At 37.1% G+C, this 27,716-nt stretch overlaps 1 protein-coding gene across 14 annotated transcripts in view; it reads left to right on the forward strand.

The window, feature by feature from the left end:
• Positions 1-27,716, forward strand: part of L3MBTL4 (L3MBTL histone methyl-lysine binding protein 4) — a 498,239-nt gene that overhangs the window by 118,380 nt on the left and 352,143 nt on the right. For 10 of the 14 annotated variants that reach the window (XM_077900038.1, XM_077900039.1, XM_077900040.1 and 7 more), the window contains 3 exons: positions 1,659-1,739; positions 2,440-2,542; positions 15,231-15,285. In XM_077900038.1, the coding sequence (XP_077756164.1) occupies positions 2,471-2,542; positions 15,231-15,285 (127 nt within the window). In that variant the 5' untranslated portion in view covers positions 1,659-1,739; positions 2,440-2,470. Of the gene's footprint in view, positions 1-1,658; positions 1,740-2,439; positions 2,543-15,230; positions 15,286-27,716 lie in introns of those variants that run through there. The other 4 variants (XM_077900045.1, XM_077900048.1, XM_077900047.1 and 1 more) reach the window with 2 other exon arrangements.

Here is a 27,716-nt window from a genome sequence, read left to right on the forward strand (position 1 = left end):
ACTGCCTCCATTTCCTTTTAGGAGTTCTATTGTTTTATGTTTTACATTTAGGTCTTTGATTTATTTTGAGTTGATTTTGTGTGTGTGTGTGTGTGTGTGTGTGTGTGTGTGTGTGGTGTGTGTGTATAGCACATGAAAGTGGTCCATTTTCATTCTTTATTCTTTTGAATGTAGCTGCTCCACTTTTCTCAATACAATATATTGAAGAGACTATCTTTTCGCCATTGTACTATATTTTTGCCTTCTTTGTCATATATTAATTCACTAGGTAAGTTTGGACTTATTTCTGGGCTCTCTATTCTCTTCTGTTGCTCTGTGCATCTGTTTTTGTGTCAGTATTGTATTGTTTACATAGCTTTGTAATATAGCTTCAAAACTGAGATTGTGATATTTCCAGCTTTGTTCTTCTTTTTCAAGATTGCTTTAGTTATTCAGAGTCTTTTGTGGTTTTAAATAAATTTTAGGATTATTTGTCCTAATTTCAGTGAAAAATTTGGCATTTTGATGGGAATTGCATTGAATATATAGATTACTTTTGATAGTATGGACATATTAACAGTATTAATGTTTCTAATCCATGAGCATAGAATATCTTTATATTTATTTGTTTCATCTTCAGTGTTTTCATCAGTTGTCTTATATTTTTTAGAGTACAGGTCTTTCAACTCCTTGGATTAGATATTTTCCTAGGTATTTTATTATTTTGATGCAGTTTTAAATGAGATTATTTTTATAATTTTTTTCTGCTACTTTTTTTTCATAGTGCATAGAAATACAGCATATTTCTAGGTGTGAAGTTTGTATCCTGTGACTTTACTGAATTCATTTATTAATTCTGACAGTTTTCTAGTGGAATCTTTAGGATTTTTATAAAGTTGTTCCTTAAAGAATGTGGGGATTAGGGGCACCAATCCCAGTGTAGTTGAAAATTTGCATATAGCCTTCAACCCACCAAAAAACTTAACTACTAAGAGTATGTTATTGAACAGAAGACTTACTGATAATATAAACAGCCAATTAACCTATGTTGCATATGTTATTTGTGTTATATACTGTATTTTTACATATTTTATAGTAAAGTAAGCTAGAGAAAAGGAAATGTTATTAAGAAAATCATAAAGAGGAGAAAATACATTTACAGTACTGTACTGTATTTATATAAGTGAACCTATGTAGTTCAAACCTGTGTTTTTATTCTTCATATTGTTAATGTGGTGTGTCATGGTGATTGATCTGCAGATGTTGAACCATTCTTTTATCCCTCGAATAAAACCCACTTAATCATGATTTGTGATCCTTTTTATATGTTGAATTCAGTTTGCTAATATTTTTTGAAGATTTTTTGCATCTATTTTATCAGGGATAATGGCCTGTAATTTTCTTTTTTTGTGTTATCTTTGTCTGCTTTTGGTATGAGGGTAATACTGGCCTCACAGCATGAATGTGAAAGAGTTTCTTCCTCTTCTATTATTTTGGGATAGTTTAACTCTTCTTTACATGTTTAGTAGAACTTATATGTGAATCCAACTGGTCCATCTGGTTGGGAGTTTTTGATTATTGATTTAATTTTGTTACTAGTCCATTACTATGTATTAGCATACTGAAGAATGGTCCATGATAAATTGGATTGGTAAAATTTTTTATTTTCTCTCTTTCAGATTGCTGTGCTATGCTGTGTATGATAAAAGTCCTTTCACCAAGCATACCTTTGCCTTGACACTTGTGGACAGTCAGACCATGTGAGTATCTGAATAGGTAGATAGCAGTGAATCTGAATTAGTTAAGCTAAGCAAAAAAAAACCCAACTCCCCAGACACAAAATGCCAAAAGTATTGTGATAGACCAAAAAAATAGTATCTCTTTTCTTTGTGATAATAAATTCTAGATGAGGCGGAAAACTCCTCTCTTTCCCCATTAATGTATTATTATAGTGGGGAACTATAAAAGCAACAGTGAAATTTTTACCTGAGTTCATTTTTCAGGGTATTTATAGCAACCAGTTAGAAGAAGTTTAATGAAAACATTTTTAGGGTTTGTTTTTGTTATTCTAGTGGTGCAAAACTCCTGAACTTTTTATGTGGCACTATTTTTTTAAATAAATTACTTTTTTTTTAATAAATTACTTTTTTATTGGTGTTCAATTTACCAACATACAGAATAACACCCAGTGCTCATCCCTTCAAGTGTCCCCCTCAGTGCCCATCACCCACTCACCCCCACCCCCCACCCTCCTCCCCTTCCATCACTCCTAGTTCGTTTCCCAGAGTTAGGAGTCTTTATGTTCTGTCTCCCTTTCTGATATTTCCCACACATTTCTTCTCCCTTCCCTTATATTCCCTTTCACTATTATTTATATTCCCCAAATGAATGAGAACATACACTGTTTGTCCTTCTCCGATTGACTTACTTCACTCAGCATAATGTGGCACTATTTTACAGAAAAACACTGCTAAGGAGTGCTAAAGTGGCAATGAAACAGCCTAACAGAAAGAGGAAGCTTAATATGGATTCCAAAGAGCATTTGAATCAGGATGGATGCTTGGTAAGGTGTCAATTCCTGGGTTCTTCCTTCTAGTTTGTGCTCACTGTGGGAATTCATAATGTAATTATATAGGTTTTGTAACCACAACAGAGGTGTTTCCTCAGTGACTAGGAGCTGAAACTCTGGTTGAGTTTTGTATACAAAGGTATAGAATATAAATGTTATTAAAACCTGATAACATTTTTAAAGGGTAATCTCCATTTTAAAATAAAAGGAGAAAAACTTTAAAAAATAAAGTGAAAGGAGACTTTTTCTTTTTAATTTAAAAATTTTAATGTGTATCTTTGAACACGTTTACATGTGGATGTATTTTAAGTATAGCATATTGCATACATGTAAATCAATTTATTGTGCTATGTATACCTCACATGACATGGTAATTAATACAATTATATCTTACGATATTCTGTGACTGGCCAGTGTTTTCCAAGATTTTATGCTTGTATTTACAAACACAGTGCATAGCTATGATAAGATAATAACTTTTGTGAAAAATACTCAAGAGATTTATCTTTCATGATAAATAACTTAGTACTTAAGGTTTTATCAAATAAAATTTCTTAAATAATCTCCTTTTCTTTTAATTCCCCCCAAATATACCACACACAATTTATGTCCTATTAAAAAGAGGTATTTCTCGAACTGAAGGTAATTATTTAGTGAATAATCTGAGAAAAAAACCCTAAAAGAGAAAAAAAATTTAACCTGCCCTCCCAAAATCAGTTATCTAACAGTTGTTTAGAGACTTAATCTGATGTGGAGACAGACTAAAAGGTTAAGAGTAGTTATTACTAAATGATTGTTTATAGGTGCTTTTTTTATTTAGACAATATATTTTTAGAAGATTTTATTTATTTATTCATGAGAGACACAGAGAGAGGTGGAGACATAGAGGAGAAGCAGGCTCCCTGCAGAGAGCCCGGTGCGGGACTTGATCCCAGGACTCTGGGATCAGGCCCTGAGCTGAGGGCAGATGTGCAACCACTGAGCCACTCAGGTGTCCCCAGGTGCTTTTTTTATATTGTCTTTTCTATTCAAATATTTTACCATTAACATGTGTTACTTTTTGAACTAGAGATAAAGCTATGTATATGTATATAGGAAAATGCCAGAAAGTAAATCCATCAAGTATTAGTCCTGGTACATCTTAGTGGTAGTTTTAGAGACTAACCTACCTCCTACCTTCCTTTCTTTTTAAAGATTTACTTATTTGAGAGAGAAGGTGCACATGCACATGTGAGCAGGGGTAAGATGAAGGGGCATGGAGAGAGAGAATCCTCAGGCAGACTCTGCTCATTGTGGAGCCTGACAGGGGGCTCAATCTCAGGCCCCTGAGATCATGACTTGAGCTGAAATCAGGAGTTGGCCACTTAACTGACTGAACCACCCAGGTGCCCCCAAAAGACTTTTCTACTGTAATGATAGAGATAATTGATCATTATCAAGTGAGGGACAGAGACTGTAAACTGGAGGACATTGTGTCTATCAGGGTTCTCCAGAGAAACAGAACCAATGGGAGTAGTTGACAGTACTATCATAATCCTTGTTCACAGTCTTGGTCCCTACTTGATGATGATGAATTAAATGTTTATGTATATGGATAAGTTTATTTTAAGGAATTGATTCAAACAATTCTGGGGGCTGACAGGTCTGAAATCTGTAGGGCAGGTTGGCAGGCTGGAGACTCAGAAGAGAGTTGATGTTGCAGCCTCGAGTTCAGAGGCATTCTGGAGGCAAAATTTGCTCTTCCTCAGAGAGGTCATATTTTTCCTCTGAAGGCCTTCAGCTGGCTGGATGAGCCTGCCCCACTCTGGAGGGTAACGTGCTTTACTCAGTCTACTATTTGACTGTTAATCACATCTAAGAAATACTCAGTGACACCTTGACACCTAGAGTGTATAATATGCATCTTGCTTCTAGTTTACATGTGCTCTTTCCTGTGGCAATTTTTTGTATTCCTACAAATTTTAAGGTCGCAGAAGTGACCAGGAGACCTTCACAGTGACTGTTTTGGTGATAGTGGGCCATTAGAGCATTCTCATTAGTGACCTTCTCATAGGCCATCAACATGTATTAGGGTATGGGTTTTGGGGTCTTTGTGTGGGTTGTGGTTATATATTTACATATTGCAGTTGGTGAAGTGACACAATGTCATACAGTCCTTGATTTGATGTCAGATTTGGTATGGTTTGATTTACTCCTAGCATTAAATAAGACATGTGAAATGATGATCTACACAGTTAGTTTTAAGATGTTAAGTGTAGGTCTCTGTCCAATTACAGAACTGTATCCTTAGGATCAGCCTCCTTGGGAGGTGAGGTGGTTAATGTGGGCCCAAGGTCCAGTTCCCCCTGAGCCAGATTGGCTTCATCTCAGTTCTATGAGACTTGATTGCTCTAATTGTTCCTCTAAGGAGTTCCTTACACCAGACTTAAGAAGACCTGCACCTGTCTCAACTTAATGTGAGGATGCTATTTTTCTCAGCATTTTTGGTTTGTTGTGTCATGCCCTCTGAGGAGACAAGGTATTTGATGTGTTCACAATTGTTTTGAGATAGGTGTTCTTTAGCCATGGTCTCTAGAACAGCAGCATCAGCATCACCTGGGGGTTTGCTAGAATTTCTTGGGCTTTCTTTACTCCAGACCTACTGGATCAGATATACTGGGGTGAGGCTCAGCAGTCTGTATTTTATCATGCCTTGAGGTGATTATGGTACACGGTCATGTTTGAGAACCATTGTCCGAGGAAACAGCGAGACACATCTTATCTACTAATTGTCCTATACTTAATCAGTATTGGCTGCTGCATATTTCTGACATTTTTAGTTTAATATTTGAGACCACCTCTCCTGTCCAAACATATTTGCAACCTTTTCTCAGTATCATTCCTGTCAAGCTGCTGAAGTTATTACTGTCCCTTTTCAGCACTTCCATTATCTTGCCCTACAACATGAATATTCAGTCTTTGGTCTTTTCTATATTGGCACAAATCAAGTTTTATCTTGAAGCCTACTTTGGTTTCCAACTTGATTTCAGTGATTTTTATAATTATCTCCTTTCCATATTAGGATTTTCCCATTTTTGGATCCCAGAAGTGCTCAGCACTTATATAGGTGCTGTTTAAGTATGGCATCTTGCATGGCTGGGTTTCCACAAACATCTGTTGAATGATGTTCCTAGTGTTTAATGGCATCTCCAGGCCAAGTGGACTTCTTTGATCATAGTAAGATAATGACATTTCAAAGGGCTGTATTAGCGACATGAGTTTTGAGGTGTTTGGGACACGTAATTGTTTTAAAGAATATTCATATAGGATAATAGGAAAGATGTGCCTTAGGGGCTCATTATCAGTTACAGTGTTCACTTTAATTAGATATATTTAATAGTTTAATACAGTAAGCTGATTTATATCTGTGTCTACATTCACTGTGGAGAGAAAGGGGTTCAGTCATGCTTGAGTTTGATTACTAAAATCATGTTTGAAATTTGCTTGAAATATCACTAACAATATTTATTTTCTGTGTTACCCAAATGATATTACAAGTGACATTTCCAGTCAACTAAGCAAAATAGCATCGCTAGATTAAGTACATTAAACATATAACTGATGAACTGTTGGATACTTTCTAAACCTCTGCTTTTGAGGTAGTAATTTCGTATCTTCAATATCTGGTAATTTCCAGATGCTGATAATAATATCTGTCAGTGAATGTCTTCTTATATTGAAATTTTCTATGTATTTCTTCATAGAACTTCAAAAGCATTTCGTGATATTTTTCAATATACAGGCACATAGTTTTAAAAAATACTACAAATAGTACAAAAATAAGAAGTAAATTCTCTACTGTACCCACTCAAACACATGCTAAACCCCCAAATCTTTTTTTTTTTAAGAAGGAGAGAAAGAGAGAGCAGGGGAGGGGCAGAAGGAGAAGGGGAGAGAGGATCTTAAGTGGGTCCATACCCAGTGCAGAGCCTGACATGGGACTCAGTTTCAGGACCTTGAGTCATGATTTGAGCTGAAATCAAGAATTGAATGCTTAACTGACTAAGCCACCCAGGTGCCCCACCCCAGTTTTTTTTAAAGATGTGACCACTGTTTATTTTTTCTTGCGTATCTATCTAGATTGGAATCAGAAGCAAAAAAAAAAAAAAAAAAAAAAAAAAAGGAAGCTAAAAAACGCAAACCCTTTCTGCACACATACATACATAATACATACTACATGCATACATGTATCCCAAATGGGCTCATACTCTTTCCAATATGGTATCTTGCTTTTTTTTTTTTTTTTTTTTTGGCACCTAAGCCTGTCTTGGAGATGCATGCAGATATTGTCACTGTGTTCAGTGGTGCTTAGTATTCTACTCTGTGAAGGTACCATAATTCCTTTACACAGTACCTTTCTCTAAACATTTAGATAATTTTTAGTTTTTGTTGTTATCTGCTGTGTTAAAACCAAACGTTCTTTTTTTTTCTGTATTTATTTATTTATTTATTTATTTTAATTTATTTTTTATTGGTGTTCAATTTACTAACATACAGAATAACCCCCAGTGCCGTCACCCATTCACTCCCACCCCCCGCCCTCCTCCCCTTCTACCACCCCTAGTTCGTTTCCCAGAGTTAGCAGTCTTTACGTTCTGTCTCCCTTTCTGATATTTCCCACACATTTCTTCTCCCTTCCCTTATATTCCCTTTCACTATTATTTATATTCCCCAAATGAATGAGAACAAACGTTCTTATTCATATATTTTGGTATGCTTTTGTCGTTGATTCACAGATAAAATCTTATCAAGAGACTTTTCATACTAAAGACTTACATACATTTAAAATCTTGGTAAGGTTTTTGTATCATCTTCCAGAGGGGTCACCCCAGTATATAGTCTCTCTCACACCATCTGTAAGAGGACTTCCTATACTTAGGTTTTATTACACATCTTATGCCTTTGGTTATGGAGAATTGTTATGTGGACGAGCTTCATTTACCATGTCAGTTCATGGGCTGCTGCAGGTTGAAGAGAGGAGTTTACCTGTCTCTGTTAGATTCTTTAACATGGGAAGTTTTTCATGCAGCCAATACAAAGACAAGTTTCCTTTTTATTGTCATTTGTTATTTTCCACTCACTACTGTTAGAATTGACTGGCAAAGTGCAGGTACTTTATAATTGAGCTTTTTTTTTTTTCCAATGCAATTTCATAGGTGTTTGGTGTGCATGTGGGTGTTATGGGCATGAAACCCCAAATCACATGTAGGCTGTAAAATTTCAGATCTCCTACATAAAAATGCAAGATTGACAAATAAAAAAAGGAAATTTTATTTAACTATATAAGAATAAAGTAATTTATGTATGTGAAATACCTGATACTGATAAATATTGGTTCCCATTCTTCCTTTTCCTCTGAAGCTCTTAAAATCTGTGAAATCTGTATCTGATTAGTGAAGTCCAAACTTTGAGAAATAGAAATAGGAGACATTATTTATTCTCTAAAGGATCTGAATATATCTGAAAAAAATATTCTTGTCAAATAGAAAAGAACTAACTTATATAGAGTAATGTGAGACAATTAAATGCTTATGCACATTCATGCTCATTGATACATTCAGCCTTCAGAGAAAAGTACAATCACTAGGGGCTCAAGTCTTGGCTTTGAAGGAAGAGGAATATCTAAGATGGCTGTATTTAATGCTTTATTTAGTGTATTTAACAAATACAGTTTATCTAATGCGTATTTAATGCTGTTGTAACAAATGGTTCTTAAGTCCAACCTGGTAAAATAAATCCAACCTAGTAAAATGCAATATGAGAGAATACAACTTCTTTGTGTTTTAAGATCTGGGTGCTATCTAGGTAACTAACCTTGAGAAATAAGGAAGTTGAAGGGTCAGAGGAAGGAATCAGCATAAGCAAAGATATGGGGTTGGAAACAAATATGATATATATGATAAATGATGGGATCATAATGACTTGTCTGACTGAGCAGATGTTGGTAATGGCAGTTTTGTAGAATGTGTGTTAGGCTGGATATCACAATATTTGGATTTTAGTCTTTGGCTGGGGTGGTGATTAGCTCAATGACCAAGGACAAGTCCTTCACCAGACTGGCCTCAGTTTCTTTATTTATAGAACAAGAGTCTTAGATTAAAAGATGGTAAGGGTCCTTTCCATTTCAGTGAATCTAAGCTTGGTACATGATAACATAGTAAGATGGCAAGCATAGATGTGAGCCGCTGAGCCAAGAGGATCTTGACTGCAGAGCAGAAGAAGTTGTACTTGGTCTTGTGTCTACTGAACTTGATATACTGGTAGGAGGGAGCCATGGTTGGCTTTGACTTAGGCATAGTATAATGAAATATTTTGTAATATCCTTAAATAGATACTGAGAAAATATTTAGGGTAGGATTATATGTTTCTTAATCTTCAGTAGTACTTATTTTTTTTTATCAGTTTTTTGCCCTGTACATGACTGGTATACCAGTTTGCATCAGCCCATTGAATTCATTTATATATGGGAGAACCATAAAATGGAGATGTTTGTAAAGCTATTTTAGATTTTTTCCCTTTTATTTTTGTGAAAGTCTTAGCCAATATTGTTTTAAAATATACCTGGGATTTTGTTTTTATTCAGGTAAAGTGAGGCTAACAGATCTATAGATGACTTCCATTGGAAAAAAAAAAAGGTTTATCACTCACATTTCCCAAGGGGGGAGCACACCACACTATGCAGCATCATATCAGGAAGCACCAGTCTCTTCAGGGACAGAAAGGGTGAGGGGAAAAACGTGAGCAAGAGCCTTAGTTGTATTTTTTACAGAAAGGAATGGATGCGGAGGAGAATCAAGAAACTATGGGGGTTTAGGATTGGCTGGTCTGAATAATTTCTGTAGTTTCTGGCTCAGGGGCTGTCTCTATTGTCTGGTACCTGGCCCTGGGATGATTTAGGGCTGTAGGAAATGTAGGAACCTGATAAATAGGGGTGAGGGAGATAAGGACTCAGTGATTGGCATGATCACGGGCAAATTGTTTGCTCTCTCTAGGAATTAGTTCCCCTATTCACAAGCCTCCAGAATGTCAAAGTATTATAAAATATGGAAAATAAAAAACATGATTAGTAGAAATACTAGAGAGAGATTTTCATTCAGAGATTAGCTATATTATTGGATATTTGAATTGAATGAGATCATTTCCTTCTCTGTCTGAATCTGAATTCCAGTAGAGCAATGGAAAGTAATCCTTTCCTGTTTTTTCGTTTTTTTTCATCTGAAAGGCTAATTTCATTTGTCTTCAATTTGTCACCCACAGTGAATCAGAGAAAAAGAGAATTTGAAAAGTAAACTTGAGACAGCAAGTGAAATTCAAATGCTGGTTTAACACTGGAGTTACCAAATGTTTCAGTGTTCCATAGTCTGTGACACCAGTAGGTATCACCCGCTATTCTCATGGATGAGGAACAATAAGTGCTGGGTCATCTTCCTGTGCTCCAGAGACTGGTCTGAGGGTGAGAGAGGAAGGGGCAGTCTCTGGCAGTTTCAGGGTGAGGGCTTGAAATTGTTAATCACAGATCAGTGGGTGAAAATCCTTTGTTTTACTTCTTTGATTGGAATTCATAGATAAGGAAATATAGACATTGATTAATTAGAAAAATCATTATAACTTGTAGTAAAAGTATATGATGCATCCAGGTCCTTCAGGAGGTAACAGAACATGCAGCCTTATTGGTTATTTTCCCATCTTATAATCCTTTCTTCCAAAATAATGCATTTGAAATTGGCAAATGGAAATGTACCATAGCAAAGCCTTTTTTAATGTTCCTTGAACCACACTATCTCCCCTTTTTCAGAATGCTGGGTTTTTTTTTCCCTAAAGCTTTATTTTCAATTTTCAAAACTAAAGTTTGAAACCTGAGAAATCACAGTAATGGTTTTATTTTTCTCAGTTCATACTTATTTCCTTAAGTGTTCTGTCTGGGAAGATAACGAAAAGTGCTAGTTTTTCTTTTCCTTTTTTTTTTTTTAATTAGCTGTCTATTCATTAATAGCAATGTGGATTTATTACCTTCATGAAATAATTAATTAGCTCAGACAGAAGCAAAGAGTTTTAAAGCTAGCAGGAGTCTTGGAACATTTAGTCCAATTGCTTTATTTTATAGACAAGAGAAATTAGGTACAGATAATATATGTCATGTGTTTACAGTTACATACTTTTGTGGATGAGGTTGGGATTTGGCCTTAGGTCACCTGATCCTGAATTCAGCATTTTTCCTTGTTCTATTGTATGGTATTAAATGCTCTTTATTTGCGAAATTGTCCAAAAAATGAGATCAGTGTGTCTTAAGAGAAACATAAATTTATTCTTAAATACAAAATTGTGATCTTCCAGGTGTATGTCTACATATAACCTTGATTCGTCTAAAAACATGGACATAAGGAGTGTGGGTAATTTAACTCTGAAGTGAGAGGTAATGTTATTTTTGGGAGGAATATGTTTCTTCTATCTAGGCAGAATTTCAGTAGCAAATAAAGAAGTGTGAACCAAACATCCTAATCTAACAGAGTGATAGACAGCATTATTATGTATTTCTTTTTATGTTTGAATGATACAGTGATTATAAAAATGCATCAGTAACTGTTGTGCTCACATAATCAACTCTTGAATACTATTTCTTGTTACCGTTTCAGTTTTTGCAGTAGAACCTTTATGAGAAGATACTAGTGTTGTTTTGAATTATGTAAATTTCCTGTGTATTGAGTGGGTAAAAAGGGATGAAATTGGGGTAAAGAGCTGCCATAGAAAATTAGACTGATTCAGTTCATCATTTCACATGCAGTAGAACACAGGTAGATGGAGATTGGGTTATGGCTTCTCTACTTCCATCTCCTGCCTAGTAAATGGCCCTGTGAGGCTCATGATGTAGTCCACAGACCTTCAGCTGGGGCTTGTTGGAAAATGGTAACCTCAGGCCCAATCCCAGACCTACAGGATCAAGATCTGCATTTTAACACAATAACCAAGTGATCCAGTTGCATGTTAAATTTTGAGAAGAGCTGGATTATAGTTTTTATCAGGATGCCATTTTATTAATTGCATAAGGATATCTGTGATTTCCTTGGATGTGAAGCCTGCCAAGTAGAAATACTTGCATTTATGCCTTCATTCAGCAAATATTTTCTGAGCTAGATTAGGTGTTATGTAATGTTTTGGGGATGAAAAATGGTTAAGATACTGTCTGCCTTCAGTAAGCTCATCAAAGCAGGTGAAACTGATAAAAAGATGATGGTAGTGCAATGTGATAGCCTAATGATATAGATTTGTATATGATATTTCCAGGCTTCAGTAAACTACCCAGTTTAGCATGGGAAGAGAAGGGATGTCTACTTAAAAATATAGCCTGGCTCAAATTCAGTGTTTATCAAAGATTCAAATGTAGGAAATAAGCCACAAATGTAATACATAAAATAGGAGGTTTTTATAATTGGGAGTAGAAAAGGATTTTCTATTACTCAAATCGAGAAACAATGAATGAAAAGTTTGATAATATCCTCTCTTAAACAACAAAAATTTCTCTGCCATTTAAAAAATATCCTAAGATAAGTGAAAAAGACAAATGACAAACTGGGAAAAAAAGAAATTCATCTCAATAGGACTAATCTTCCTAATTTATCAAGACCCAAAGATGAGTAATCATTCCAACAGAAAATGGACCAAGGATGTAAAAAAGATATTTCACAGGGGATGGCTGGGTGGCTTAGTGGTTAAGCGTCTGCTTTCAGCTCAGGGTGTGATCTTGGGGTCCTGTGATTGAGTCCCACATCAGGCTCCCCGCAAGGAGCCTCCTTCTGCCTCTGCCTGTGTCTTTATCTCTCTCTGTGTCTCTCATGAATAAATTTTTAAAAATCTTAAAAAAAGTATTTCACAGGATAAAGGAAATACAAGTGGCTTTTAAATATACAAAGTAATCTTCAATTTCTTCATAATGGAACATGCAAATTAAAACTATAGTGAGATATTTTTCACTATTCATCTTGGCAAACACCCCAAAATTTGATAACATAGCTTGTTGACAAGACTGTAGGAAAACAGGCCCTGATCCAAGGCTTATGGGGCTGTTGAATGGGGCACCTCATGTGAGGATTAGCAGCAGGAAAACATGAGTCTCTGTTAACCAGCAGTTTCACTTCTCCCCCCCTCGCCACAAGATTTACTTATTTGTTTGAAAGAGAGAATAGGCAAGCATGAGCAGGGAGAGGGGCAGAGGGAGAATCTCAAACAGACTCCATGCTGAGTGTGGAGCCCAACTTGGGGCTTGATTTCATGACCCTGATCAGGTTCATGACCTGAGTTGAAACCAAGAATCTGATGCTGAACTAATTGAGCCACCCAGGTATTCCCTGTCAGTTTCGCTTCTGAGAAGAGAAGTCATTCCATAGATACCCTTGCACATATGCAAAATGACATATGTGATAATTTTTCACTCTAGCATTATATGACAGGGAAAAAAGATTAGAAACAACCTAAACATCCATAAATATGGAACCAGTTAGGTAAATCCTGAAATATCCATTAAGTATAATACTGTGCAGCTGTGAAGAAAGATGGAGAATGGTCTTCATAACCTGACAAAGATCTCTGAGGTATTTTGTTAAATGAAAAAAGCGGTAGAAAACAGTATTATAATGTGCTACCTTTGTGTGTAAGAGCAGGAAAATAAGAATATATATTCATGTTTCTTTGTATTTTCATAAAGAAAACTTGGCAAGGATGTATTAGAGTCTAATAACAGTGATTACTGGGTGGAGGTACTGTGAATTGGCTAGATGGAGGAAGATGGGTGGGAAAGTTTTCACTGTACTACTTCATTCTATGTTTATTTTTTTGCCTTGAACGATATGAATTCAAAAAAACAAATTATGTATATAGAAAGATATCAAGGTTAGGCATTCCAGCACAATCAGTTGTATATGGCCATATTGTCAAGTGGTAGCTTGATTTGCTTCCCCATCATTAAAGAAACATTGGTCACGTACGTATCTCAATATATGTGGATTATTTGTTTATTTGAAAATTGTATGATTTACTATTATATAAATTGTATTTTGTACCTCAAAACTATAGACCAAAAAAGAAACTAAAAATGTGTAATATAAAAACAAAATTAACAGTATTTATTTTAACAGTTACAAACAAGTTTGCTATAATTAAAATATTAATATGCATGATTCTTTTTTGAAAGCTTGATTCAAAGCTTTGTGTTGCCATTATCTGCAGTCTGCTTTTTAGATTTGATTGTAATGGTTGTCACAGCCAGGATGACTGACTATCCTGGTTTGTCTAGAGCCTAGGAGTTCCCCAAATATGAGACTTCAGTGCTGTGATTGTGTTAGTCCTGAGAAAACAGGGGCAGTCCCCCTTGGCATAGCTTAAAAAGATATATCCCAAAGAGATATAGAGCTAACTTGAAGAAGTGATTATTTGCCAAACCTACTAAGTCATAACACTCATTTCTCAGCATCCCCCATCAATTATGTGAAGGTTTTTGTGTATTTCAGCTACTGAATTTTCATCTTCCCTGTTTTTCTTGGGAACCAATTAAAAGTGTTGCATATTTATATTTCCAAAAGTGACTTCAAAGCCTGCTGAAACCCTTCATTTGGAGGATGTTAGAATTGGGAAACTCTGTTCCCCAATTTTTAAGTGTATAATTGTGAATTTGTGTAGGGGGCATACATTGTCTATGGCCACAAAATTATGTAAATGAAACACATTTCTGGATACCCATTAACAAATGCTTTTTTCTTCTTTATCTTTTACAAAAAGCAGTTGTCACCTTAGTCTTTGTTAGGTGGTCAACCTTCCCTCCAGAGTTGCCACGAGAGTGTGTCTGCTGAATTACCTGCTCTGTGGAGGGAACCTCTGCCCTGTTCCTATTGGGCACTTGTGTTGTTGGTTGTATTCAGTCTTTGGTTTTTTCGAAGGAATCTTTGAAGTCATTTGTCTCTTCTCTGCAGGTCAGTTTGGGTAAAATTAGGGAATGTAGTTTTTTTTATGATTTTATTTACTTAGGGAGAGAGAGAGCAGAGTAGAAAGAGAGAGAGAGTACAAAAGTGGAGAGTACAAGCAGGGTTGAGGGGCAGAGGAAGAGGGAGAAGCAGACTCCCTGCTGAGCAAGGAGCCCAATGTGGGGCTCCATCCCAGGACCCCAGGATCATGACCTGAGCCAATGGCAGACACTTAACTGTCTGAGCCACTCAGGCACCTCTAAAATTAGACAACATAATCTTAACTGAGCCCTAATAAACTATTCTAGATGCCAGTAGGCTGAAGGAAAAGGTATGGTGGAGACCTTGGCTTTGGTGTGGACTTGCCTCTTCCGTGCCTGCCTCTGGTGTGACTGTCACACCCAGGCAGTAGGGAGACACCCTTATCAACTTCAGCATTAACTGTTATTGCTGTTATTCTTTTTGGATTTTAGCCAACAAAGAATTAAGACAGTAATAAAGGATTACTCCTATGGATCATGGCATGCCTCCTGGGGTTTGCACACCCACTTGATGGTGCTGGCTACTGATGTATTGTCCCTGTCTTTATGGTGCTTTTCATGGCTTGGCTTCCTGCACACAGAAAAGTTAGTTTCCAGTGTGTCAAACAGTTATCCAAAAATACAGTCTAAACCACATTTTATGTGTTCTAGGAGCAAGCTGAAGAAGAAAAGAAGCCCATGGATGATGCAACCCCATTGAGTCACGGTAATCATCACCATCCTTTATAGTTTTGGTCCTCAATGAATAACTTTTAAATGAAGTTTCTATTAGATGGCTTTTGTTGTTTTAGGTTTATTGTTTTGTTGTTTTAGGTTTATTAATTTTTTAAAAAGATTTTTATTTATTCATGAGAGAGAGAGGGAGTAAGAGAGAGCATGAGCAGGGGGAGGGGGAGAGGGAGAGAGACAAGCAGACTCCCCGCTGAGCAGGGAGCCTGACACAGGGCTGGATCCCAAAACCCCAGGATCATGACTTGAGCCTATGGCAGATGCTTAACCGTCTGAGCCAACCAGGCGCCACTAGGTTTATTAATTTAAGTCTATAATCATAGTATCATTTATTGACACTGCCAATAAATTTATTTATTGACTCTTCTGTAGACTTTATTAGTCATTTAAGATTTTCAAATATATACATCAAGAAAAAATCTGAAGCTCTGATCTTGTTTGCCTTTTAAAAATGCTTTAAGTAAAACAGTTTCTGATTTATAAACCTTTCCTGAGAATAAACAATAAGAGAGGCTACTTAGTTTATTATAATTCTCTGCTTGAGCTGTTCCCAGAGTAGTTTAATCTTTTAATGATTGCATTTGTCCTCTTCCATTGAAGTTATGTTTTAGTGGAGATTGTACATTTGCTCTAAATGAATATCCCTCATTTTGGCTATTAATAAATCAGCAGGTTTTAGATAACAGCTTTTTAATATTCAGTGAATACTCCGACATTTTAAATTTATTTGTTTACTTATTTGTAATTATTTTTTTTAAGAGAGAGAGCAAGCGGGGGAAGGGCAGAGGGAGAGAGAGAATCTTAGGCAGGCTCCATGCCCAGTGCAAGAGCCCAGTGAGGGGCTCGATCTCATGACCCTGAGATCATGAGTTGAACTGAAATCTAGTCAGATGCTTAACTGAGCCACCCAGGCGCCCCTCTGATGTTTTAAATTTAAATCAACAAATAGAGATGGTACTTCCCTAGAATATATATTACATTATTTTGTAATTGTTGCTATATAAGCAGATGACTGTTATTAAATTTTCTGTAAAATGTAGTTGAATGGCCCACATTTGTGCTCCTCTCCATGGAAGGAAGCATATAAATTTGATAAATCTTTTCTAATGATATTGAAAACTATGTTAAATATTTGTTGAGTGAGCTTTTTTAAAAAATAAACAATGGAAACAACTAAAAATACCTTGACAAAATGGCAAGCAAAAATTGAGGTTTTTAATGATCATTTTATATTGCTTAATTTGGGAACAGAATATTGAAAATTTGTGATCTTCCATCTAAATTCTTTTAAAATAAAAGTTGTTTTCTGCTATAAGCAAAATATGCTGCTTTAAATTCTTTTCTTCTCTTGCTGTCAGCCAGTCCCATCATGTTCTTTGCTGAAAAAGCAAAATAGAATGCAGTAATTTGGTAATTATGTAACTTGATGTTCAGCTCCATTGAAATATGCTTTAGTTATGCAACACTGGAATTCTAGAAATAAATTTGGACTGTACCTGGCCTTAATAGCAGAGTTTTTCTAAACATTATTTTTTTCTTATGAGAGAGAGATTGTGATTTATTAAGTTGTTGTTCTCCTCTGTAGCTACATTTTCATACTAATGCAAATTGTTTTAGGTTCTCTTATTCTATGTTTGAAATATTCATTGTAGAAAAGAAGATGCAGTTAGGCCAACAATTTAAAGAATGTTCAGCCTCAAAACTAAGATGTTTTAGTAATTTTGTATTCATAATTCCATTATAGCCAAATATATGTTTATTGTAAATAGTTTTTTTCAGTTTTAATAGAAAGTGACTTTTTGCCATTGTTCTTCCACTGTCAGACTCATTTTTATGGCATCAGTCCATTCTCGAAAGTTTCACCTGTGGTTTATTCTTCCCAAATCTGAGGTGGTTGGTTCTGTTGAACATAGCTACGGGCTTAGAAGAAGGTTGGGATTTGGTTTGTGTCTACAGATGCAACAAACTTATAGTTGAAATGGAAATTGAATGAGAGAGAATTTTGAGAGAATTTTCAGGTACTGCTTTTAGTGGGATGAAGGAAACTATTCCCTAAGTTGTCTATTGGTGTAATATTACAGTGGGGATTTTCTTCTTATAATTTCTGGAAATTGTTTAATATTTTTCTGGAGACTGCTTGTGAAACAAAAAAGAATTAGTCACTTACCGATGTCTTAAAAATAATAACAAAGATTACTTTGCTTTAAAGGTACACATTCATTTGGGGAATATAAATAATAGTGAAAGGGAATATAAGGGAAGGGAGAAGAAATGTGTGAGAAATATCAGAAAGGGAGACAGAACGTAAAGACTGCTAACTCTGGGAAACGAACTAGGGTGGTAGAAGGGGAGGAGGGCGGGGGGTGGGAGTGAATGGGTGACGGGCACTGGGGGTTATTCTGTATGTTGGTAAATTGAACACCAATAAAAAATAAATTAAAAAATTAAAAATAAATAAATAAATAATGTTACACATATGTCTTTATATGTGAACAGAAAACTGTATTGAAAAGTAAACACTTGATTCTTAGTCCTGATTTTACAACAAGGAAGGCATTTCTTTGAAAATCATTACAAAATAATTTATTGAATGTGCAATCTGTGCCACTAGTAGTGACTCCTGTGTTACAGATGATGAAGCTTTGAGAGGCCCTTTGACTGTTTTAGGGAAAACAATTCGTGAATGGTGGATCCAGGATTTGAACCTACATCTAGCAAGTTCTAAAGCCTGTGCCCTTTCTACTTTACCTGTTATTTAACATTCTCCCTTCTTCATAGCTATTAAGACAAAAGTAGAGAAAATGAATCTTGCTTAGAAATGTGATGTGAAGAGTAAGAGCTACTAAGTAAGGTGCTATTATAGCTGTGTAATATAGCTGTGTAATATAGCTGAACTAGATTTTTCCTGACATAATCATGACCCAAAGTTAATTTTGTTTGGTTCTTTTGGACACTCTCTGAGCTATATTATTCCTGGTGATTCAAAAAATTTAGCAATTGTCTTGGATACTCCTAAGAAAAGGTTTGTTTTAGTAAGTATTATTTGTTAATAATGATTTATGACTGAAGGTATCCAATTAGTATTATCAATCACTGCGTAATCCCAGACCTCTACATTTGAAGTCTCCAAGATAAAAACAGCTCATTTCTTCAGTTAGACAAGTGATCTGGCTTTTCTCCTTCTAAATTTTAAATGTTTTTAACTAATGCTAATATTTGGTTGAGTGTTGGGGCAGTGAGGTCTTTATAAACACAAAAAGAGTAGAAGAAATTATAAAGGAAAATAAGATGTATACACCTCCAAATTAAGCTTTATACATCAAAGAACATCATAATAAAATTAAAATGGAAATAATAAACTAGCAAATATTTACCACAACTACTGACAGAAGGTCCGTAAACACAATGGATTTAGAAAATACTAAGTAAGATACACTAAAATCTCAGTGCAGAAGCAGACAAAGTGTGAACAGGCAATTCATGGAAGAGTGAATGAAGGTAGCTAAAACATAAATGTGTTGAATACATTTAGTCTTACTAGGAAGCAAAGAAATACACATTTAAATGTAATGATGAACATTTTTTAAGCCTCCCAATTAACAGTAATTAAAAACAGACTGATACCACTGGGGTTGGGGGAGCTGGCTGTCTGTACACAGCTGTTGGGAGTACCAGTTGTTCCATTGTTTTGGGGGACATATTAATGGCATTTATCAGAAATTTAAATGAACATTTCCTTCAACTCAGGAACTTCTGGAATTTCTCCCAATGAAATAAGTCATCTGCATGGAATTTATGCATAGGATATTCATTGTGGTACTAATTATAAATGGGGAAAAGTTGGAAATAATGTAAATGTCCATTGAATTTGGAATAGATTTTTCAAGTCTACTGTATGTGGGCAATTGTGTGTCATTTGAGTGCTTTTTTTTAAAAAAAGATTATTTATTATTGATTTATGAGAGACAGAGAGAGGTAGAGACACAGGCAGAGGAAGAAGCAGGCTCCACGCAAGGAGCCTGATGTGGGACTCAATCCCAGGATCCCGGGATCATGACCTGAGCCAAAGGCAGACATTCAACTGCTGAGCCACCCAGGCATCTTAAGTGCTTTTTTAAAAAAAGAATTACATGGCAGGGAAAGCTTATGATAACATATTAAGGGAGAAGACAGAAAGCTGAGGATAGTAATCTCAGTGATGGTTGAAAAAAAAATCACATCTATAGGATAGAAAGAAAGATGTTAACAATTATTATCTCCAAGTTGTGAAGTAGAAGAATTCTTTCTATATTTTCTAAGTTTTTTTGTTTGTTTGTTTGTTTTACAATTCAGTAGGTAGGTAATCAGATAATCATGGTACAGTCAGGTTATCAGGTCAAGATTGAAAAATAAATTTGGAAACTTCTGAACATTAAAAGCTTCAGTTTGTGCAGTGGAGAGTGCTGTTAGAATGTCTGTTTTGGGATTTCTTCCCTTTTTTTAAGTAAACTTTTCATTTTGGAATAATTTTAGATTTGAGAAAAGTTGTGAAGGTAGTACAGACAGTCCTGTATGCCCCTCACCGAATTTCTGCTAACCTCAATATCTTATATATTTGTCAGAACTAAGAAATTAACATTGTACATCACGATCAATAAACTGTATACTTTATTCAAATCCACCAATTCTTCTACTAATGCGTTTTCTGTTTCCAAATCCAGTCCTGAATATCACTTTGCGTTATCACTGGGTGCAGATTTCCTTTACTCCAGAGTCTCTTGTCTTGTTATTTGTGGCTGGAAGTTGCTATCAGCCTGGGAGTTTCTCGAGAGCCATATTGTTTCCTTACTTGCCAACAACTTATCCTGTCCTCACCATCTGGCATCTATACTCAGTCATCCCCCTACAACTCTTCTTACCTCTCACACCAGCGCCACATGGATGGTCACCAACATTTTGTCCATTGAATGGAATGAGGGACCTCCCAAATCAGTGGAAGCTTCCCTCTTCTTATTTTTCTTACTTTTTAGATTTCGCATCGCCTTTACAGCTGAACTCTTTGTTCCCAGATCTTGAATCTGCTTCTCCTGTAGCACCATTTTCCACTTGGAGTCAGTCTAGAGTTCTGGAGACATTCTCGACCCCTCCTTCTTATGTACCCTTATGTCTCGCCAAACAATTCCCAACTTTTCTTCACTCATCTCTATTGGATCTCTCAAATAATATCTTCCAACTTAATCATTTTCAATTGTTTAGTGTTTTTTTTTTTTTAAACCCTCTCTTCCCTAGCTAAGATCTGAAATTCTGTTAGTAAAAGGCTGGCCGACCTGCTTGCCTGTCTGCCTTCCTTCCTCCCTCCTTTCCTTCCTTTCTAAAGATTTTATTTATTTATTTGAGAGAGAGACAGAAAATATGCAGAAGAGGGAGGCAGAGGAAGAGGGAGGAGCTCCACTGAGCAGAGAGCCCGATGTGGGTTCAATCCTAGGATCCTGAGATCATGACCTGAGCTGAAGGCAGATGTTTAACCAACTGAACCCAGGTGCCCCTCTAGATTATCATTAGAGGCCGCTAAGCATCTGGCATCTGACTGATACCTGCCACCAAACCTTGCCTTCCCCTGTTTTGCTTCAGTCCAACAGAATATGCAGTCTAGATCTTGCTATCTGAAGAATGGTGTCTTCAGCCTAGAGTCCTCTTCTTCTGGCCTCATCCAAGTAGCTGTTTCCTTCATAACCTCATTATCTTCACTACTTTGCTTATTTTGTGTTTTTCTCCCTATTATGTTTTCTCTCAGCATATCCTAGGGCATTTGGCTTTTAAAAATTAAGTTATGTAATATGCTATGTCTCCCACTTAAATTGGGTATCTTTTAAAGGCATGTAATCAGGTCCAATCCGGCCAGTAGAATTTATCTCTTAGCATCCTAAAGTAATAATTTAGTAGAGCTCTGAAGGATTAATTAGCTAAGTGGCCTCAAGAAGAAGAATAATTAACACAGCTTCCAAAAGTGCTTAACGTACTTTCAAGGAGTAGTTTTGGTGTTGGGGGATATGGTTCATTAAGTGATTCTAAAAGATTCAAAGATAGTCCTTTGAGCGTTATCCCTGAAGTCTTTTGTTAGAGTAACTAGTTTACTTCCTTGGTGTAATGACAGAAATACTTCCTTGCAAAATAATTATATGTCAGTGGAAATAATACCTACATTTTCAAAACGTGGTGAGAGGTCTGTTCATTCCCACCAAGGGAGTCCTTACCCAAAAATGGACAGCAACATCAGAAAAGGGAAAACCAAATCGATTTTGCTTTAGTCAGTTCTTATTTTTACAAATGGCATTTACTGTCATTAAATGGATAGTTAAATGTTTATGTGTTTGGCTGCTTTGAACTCAAGGAATTATATTTTCATTGAGTTCTGAAACTGTCACTAGGTAATAAGCAGGGAACTTCTTTGTAACTAATATACTTTTCTTGGCAGAAACTTTTGTAAAATGCATCCGGATGCCACTGTAACAAAAATACTACTGTGTAAAAAATAGTTTTTAGTGTAGACTTTCAAATAATTTATTTACTCTTGATAGTGAGCTAATTTTTGAAATTAAATAATCAAGTTGCCAAACCTCCCGAATAATATTCTGTCTCTCCTGGTGAATTAGTTGTAGTGTGGATATACATTCTCACAAAGGAAAGGAGCATGTTTATTTTCTGCTGGGACTCAGTCAATAGATGAAATCAATGAATAAAACTGTAAAGCACACAGAGAGAAAGGCCATGTTGAATTCCTTAATATATGAAAGCAGACATCATATGAAAATTTTACACCATTAAAGAAATTCTTGAGAAAGCTTCCAGATTATGTATGTTCTCACGCAGTCCTGCAGAGGAGCCTCTACTACTTTATTAGAGGTCCCTGGTGGATGATAAGAGTATTGAACTCTGAAAAGGGGACTGAGTGCCCTGACTTTTAGATTGATTTAGCCAACGAAAATGTCACAGAGCACTACTTGGTTCCAGTGGAGTTGTTTGGGAAGGTTTCAAGGTGTGCAGGCCTCATAGTTGTAAGGAGGGCCTGGCTGCGGCTGGCTACCATCTCTTGCCTAAGCAAAACACCCCATCTTCTCCTCCTGAAGGTCTTCCTTTTTCTGTTCCTAAGATTGGAGACTTTTGTTTAACCAAAGGATTCTTTCCACTAATGTGCTTTGCTTTTTTAAAGCATATTTGATTTTTGTTCAGCATAATTACCTTTTGCTACTGAGATTAAAGCTGCTGCTTTGGGGGCATTTCAATATTCGTTTGAACCTAAATGGTTTTCTGTGAAATATTTAATTTGGACTATGGACGTATTTGCTGACATGCCTATGTTTAATGACTACTTCATCTCCCTGTGCTTTTTTAGCACTATATTCTTTCCTTAAATACATTTCTTAACACTTTGGAACTATTTCAAACTTAAGAAAAAGTTGCAAGTACAGCTCAGAGACATTTTTTTTCTGAATTCCAGAGTATATTGACTACCTAATACCTCATCACCCCCAAACACTTGAGCATGTATGTCCTCTATACAAGATCATGCCCTGCACTGCTGCAGTCCACTGTTCAAGACAAGAAGTTAAAGTCCATACCTTACTGCCATGCGGGCTGCAGAACCCAGTTGGGTTTCACCAGTGATCCTGACGATGCCCTCGATGGGGAAGGGAGCCAGTTCAGAACATGGCTTGCAGTTCCTTACCTGCCTCTTCAGGCTCCTCCATCTAGACTAGCTCCACAGCTTCCCCTGGACTTGACCTTGATACGCTTGAAGCGCACAGGCCCAGTTATTTTGTATGTTCCTCATTTTAGGTTTGTCTGATATTTCCTCAGGATTAGACTCAAGTTGGACATCTTTGGGGCAGTATCACAGAAGTGATGCTTTTTTCCCCTCGCTCTTGGCCTCCTGTTAGATGGCACACAATTATTATTTGTCCCATTTCGGAGGATAACTTACTTTGGTCTCTTGATTAAGCTGGTGTCTACCAGGTTTCTCCACTGTAAAGCTACGGTTTTTTCTTTGGAATTAGTGAGTTTTATAGAGAGGAAATTAGAAGCTCTAAATACTTTATTTTTCCACTTTACTTAATTATTTTCTTTCTCTTTCTCTCTCCTTCCTTCCTTCTTCCTTCCTTTCTTCTTCCTTCCTTCTATTTATTTATCTAATTTATTTATTTCAATATGGACTTGTGGCTCCTTCATTGGATTTTAATCAATTTCTGTCAGTTTTTTGGTACTCAAATTGACCGATGTTTGGCCAGTAGGAGCCCCTTCAAGTTGGGGTTGGTGTCTTTTTTGATATATCTGTATTATTCTTTGAGTGCTTCCATATTCTGTGACTCAAGATGTTTTAGGTTTATCTTATATTCTCCCTTCCTTGAATCAGTATTTTCTCCAGAGAGGCCTGGTTCTTTTTCACACATGAAAAAGAACACACTTTTTAAGTGTGTTCACTGCTATTAGGTTATTGTTGCTCTCAGGCCCTCTCAGTGGACCTCAGAGCTAAGGAGTATCTCTTTGTATGTTTATATGCACATATCTGCATACATACAGATTTATACACACTACACACACACACACACACACACACTTCATGTCAGTATTTTTATTTATATCATTCTCTCTCTGTATATGAATTCACAGTGATATCTCCATTTCCAGGCTGATCCTTCAAGATTAATTTTAGTTTTGTCATTCATAGATTTGAATTTCAGTTTTTGACAGAATTGTAGCTCCCGTTATCTTTAGTATATTTGCTTATTTGCTAAAGCCTCCTCTGTGTAACTGTTTTTGCCACTGACCCATCCCTGGCATATGTGACCACCTTGTCTCACTCGGGCTCCACCATGGTGGGCTGCTCCCCCTAAGATGCCATCTTCAAGCTCCTTTGCTCAGGCTGCTGCTCTGTAGCACACCATCCTCACCCTGCACCAGACTGCCCGTCCAGGGGAAGCCCTTCTTGCTCCATTTGGACTCTGACTCTACACTCTAGGCCAGCTTCCCAAGTAGATGCCCTCAACACCTTAGTTAAGATTCCTCAAGGGATGGCTCACTGGTTGAGCATCTGTCTTCCACTTAGGTCATGATCCTGGAGTTCTGGGATCAAGTCCCACTTTGGGCTCCCCACGGGGAGCCCGCTCTCCCTCTGCTTGTGTCTTGGCCTCTCTCATGAATAAATAAATAAAAATATTCTTTTAAAAAAGATTCTTCTACTCCCTGCTCCATGCCAAGGCATCCTTCTGTGGGGACACCCCCCCACCCTGCCAGGTTGTCATACTCTGTGCTGGACTCCCCCACATGTGGATATTTTCCTTGCAGCCCCTCAACCCTGCCATCCTCCCATGTGGATGCTCCCTGTTCTCCTCACATACGGCTTTAGAATAGGGGAAGGGATGGACAGTCAGGAAGGAAAGAGAAGGAGAAGTCCAGGAGGGTGAGAAGAATGGTATCAAGTCTTGAAGAGGAGATCAGAAGAAAATGAGGAGCTCCTGAAGTGGTGAAGCAAACAGGGCAGTGAGTTTTGGGGTAGGGGTAGGGGTCCTGCTCATATCTCCTGGCTGTCTGCCTCTCTCTTCCCGGTGTGTGCATGTGCAAGCGAGTAGTACTTGAGGGTCCTGTGTATCAGGGTAATCCAGTTGTTAACAGTCATCTGAAGGGTTCCACCTTTCTGTGTGCATGGTACTTTCTGATTTCACTATAGGCTTCAGGTAGGCATTCAGCTATGCACCCTCATTCTCCCAGCCCTCGTGGGACATAATTCCCAATGTAGCCCAGGGAGAGTCAAGTATGGCAGTCGGGTCTCAGTGCCTGGGTCCCTTGTGGATGTGGCACTGGGGCTTTCACAGAATCTGTGCATGGATTTCCCTCAAAAGTCAGAAGGAAATAGGAATTGGTGGTGTGTTCTTGTTTCAGTGTTTAAATGCAAAGATACATTTGTACAGTAGCTCACTTCACAGAATAGATGAATCCCTTAGTAATTCACTGGGAAAATTCATGACTTGAATCTTATTTTTCTACTGATTTCCATATGTATAATTGAACCCTACATTAAAAAAAAAAGCTTTACTTTAAGATGGCATCTAATTCCCAATGAAGATACTACAGTGTAATACACAGAAACTTCCCTAAAGTCCAGGCCAGGGCATGCAGGCAGGTGGGCACAGATAGGTGGCTGGGCCCTGGGTGTCTAGCCCTGTTTTTTGTCTTAAGCCCAGGGTAAATGTTGTCTTTTAGAAGTCCAAACTTTAATTTCTCATGTGATATATGAAAGGAAATAAAGAGTGTGTTGCTAGAATCAAAGAAACCTCTTTGAATCTTGGTTTTGCCACTTAACTGGCTGTGTGACTTCAACAATTATTTTACTTCTCTAAGCCCCAGTTTTCTTGCTTGTGAAATGAGAGTAATAGGTTATCTTAGCCTGTAATGCTACCAGCTTTGAATGAGAAAGTATTTAGAATGTATTTGGCTCTTGGTATATATTCAACAAATGGTATTTTTCTTGAACAGCTTAAATGGGGAATTTATGTATTCATTCTCAATAGTTTTTAGGTTCTTTTGGTATCAGTTCTTATATTTTGCTTAGAAGATTTCTTAAGGACAGTTTAGAAATTATTTACTCTAGAGAATTAACACTGAGTGAAACATTTTTTTAAAGAAATGTTTGTTATACTACTTAAGAAAGGAATTATTTTTCTTTGAGGAATAGACCAATACTAAGTTTAAACCTTTAATGTTTATTCATTTATTTTTAATAATCTCTACACCCAACGTGGGGCTCAAACTCACCAACCTGAGATCAAGATTCACATACTCCACTGACCGAGCCAGCCAGGCACCACTAAATGTTTAATTAAAAAAAAATTCATTTGGTTTTCTTCTCTGATGTAACTGGAAGCAGCATGGTGTTTTGTCAGGAGTCTTTCCTGAAAAGCCTCTGGCGGGTAGCTATGTGTAGAAAATAAATTTTCTGGAAAAGCACTTTAAGTGAAAATTAAAGACTTGCCAATATTTTGTGACTGTTGTAATGAAAATGAGGACCAGAGGAAAATGATAGCGGCATGGGTCTGGTCTTCAGTAAATTGAACAGATATAAAATGTATATAAAAATACACAAACTTTTGGAATACTCAATTGAATGGGTCCATTATTTGGGGATAAAAGAGATCTTATATTTGATTAAATACATTCTTAGCAGAGCCCATGCCCAGCAGCCCTGGAGAAAGGAAGACGCTCCCCAGTTTGGCAACTGGCCTGAGACCTGGACGGCAAACTTGACTTTTTTTTCACTTTCATGGGCAGTCTGTCATAAGCGCTGTTGGTTTTGCTTCTGGAATATTTCTCTAGTCTGTCTGCTCTTTTCATCTTTCCTTAACTGTGAATCCTTGTTCTTCTCTCATCCTAGTGCTGACTTTCCTCCATTGCATTTCTGCATAAAGCCCTGAGTTGTGAAGCATAGGGCAAATCTACTTGAATCCAAGCTGTTACCCCCTTCTGCATGTCCCAGCTCATCTCCCAGACCTGTGCTTGAGATGACCTACTCCAGTCTTCACTTTGCAGCCACACTGTTCTTTTTAAAACACAAGCCTGCTTCTTAGCTGTTCTTAAAACTTTTCAAATGCCTTCTATTGCCCGTAGGATAGGATACAGGCAAATCTTGCCAAGGATTTAGTAGAACTTAATCCTGGAGAATCTGGCCCTTTCTTGCCTCCTCAGCCTTCTCTCTAGTCGGGCTTGTGCCTATCTGCCCTGCTCTGATGGCTGTCCTTATTTCAGGTTGTCACAGGACCCTTGTACCTCTTCTACTTCCTGCCTTCTCTCCAGGTCTGTCTTTTGCCTCATTATAGTACACACATGTTGCTAATACTAATGCCTACAGAGCCTCATGTTTTCACCTTGGGAAAGCTTTCCCTGATCCCCTAGATGAGGCTGACCTGTCTGTTCTGTGCTCCCCAAGCCCTATGCTCTGTGAAAGCACTTAGTATAGTTTACAATTATATTTTTAAATATTTGATTCTTACCTACTAGATATTTTTTAGAGATAGTGTGCACACATGTGCACAAATGCACGAGTGGGAAGGACAGGCAGAGGGACAGAGAGAGAATCCCAAGCAGGCTCCATGCTCAGTGCAGAGTCCCATGGGAGGCAGGAGGGCTCAATCTCACAGCCCTAAGGTCATGACCTGAGCTGAAAACAGCAGTCGATTGCTTAACTGACTGAGACACCCAATGTCCCCCTTACCTACTAGATTTAAAGCTTGTGAGTGAGGCCTCATGTCCAGTGTTGTGTCCACAGAGCCTAGAACATAGTAGGTCCTCCATAAATATTTGTTGAATAAATGACCAGAGAAAGCAGTTGATGAGGCTGAAATTTGGTGTGAGCCATTGGAGGTGCTCCTGTTTGCTGTG

Source organism: Canis aureus, chromosome 6, assembly GCF_053574225.1.
Source record: "Canis aureus isolate CA01 chromosome 6, VMU_Caureus_v.1.0, whole genome shotgun sequence".
NCBI lineage: Eukaryota > Metazoa > Chordata > Mammalia > Carnivora > Canidae > Canis > Canis aureus.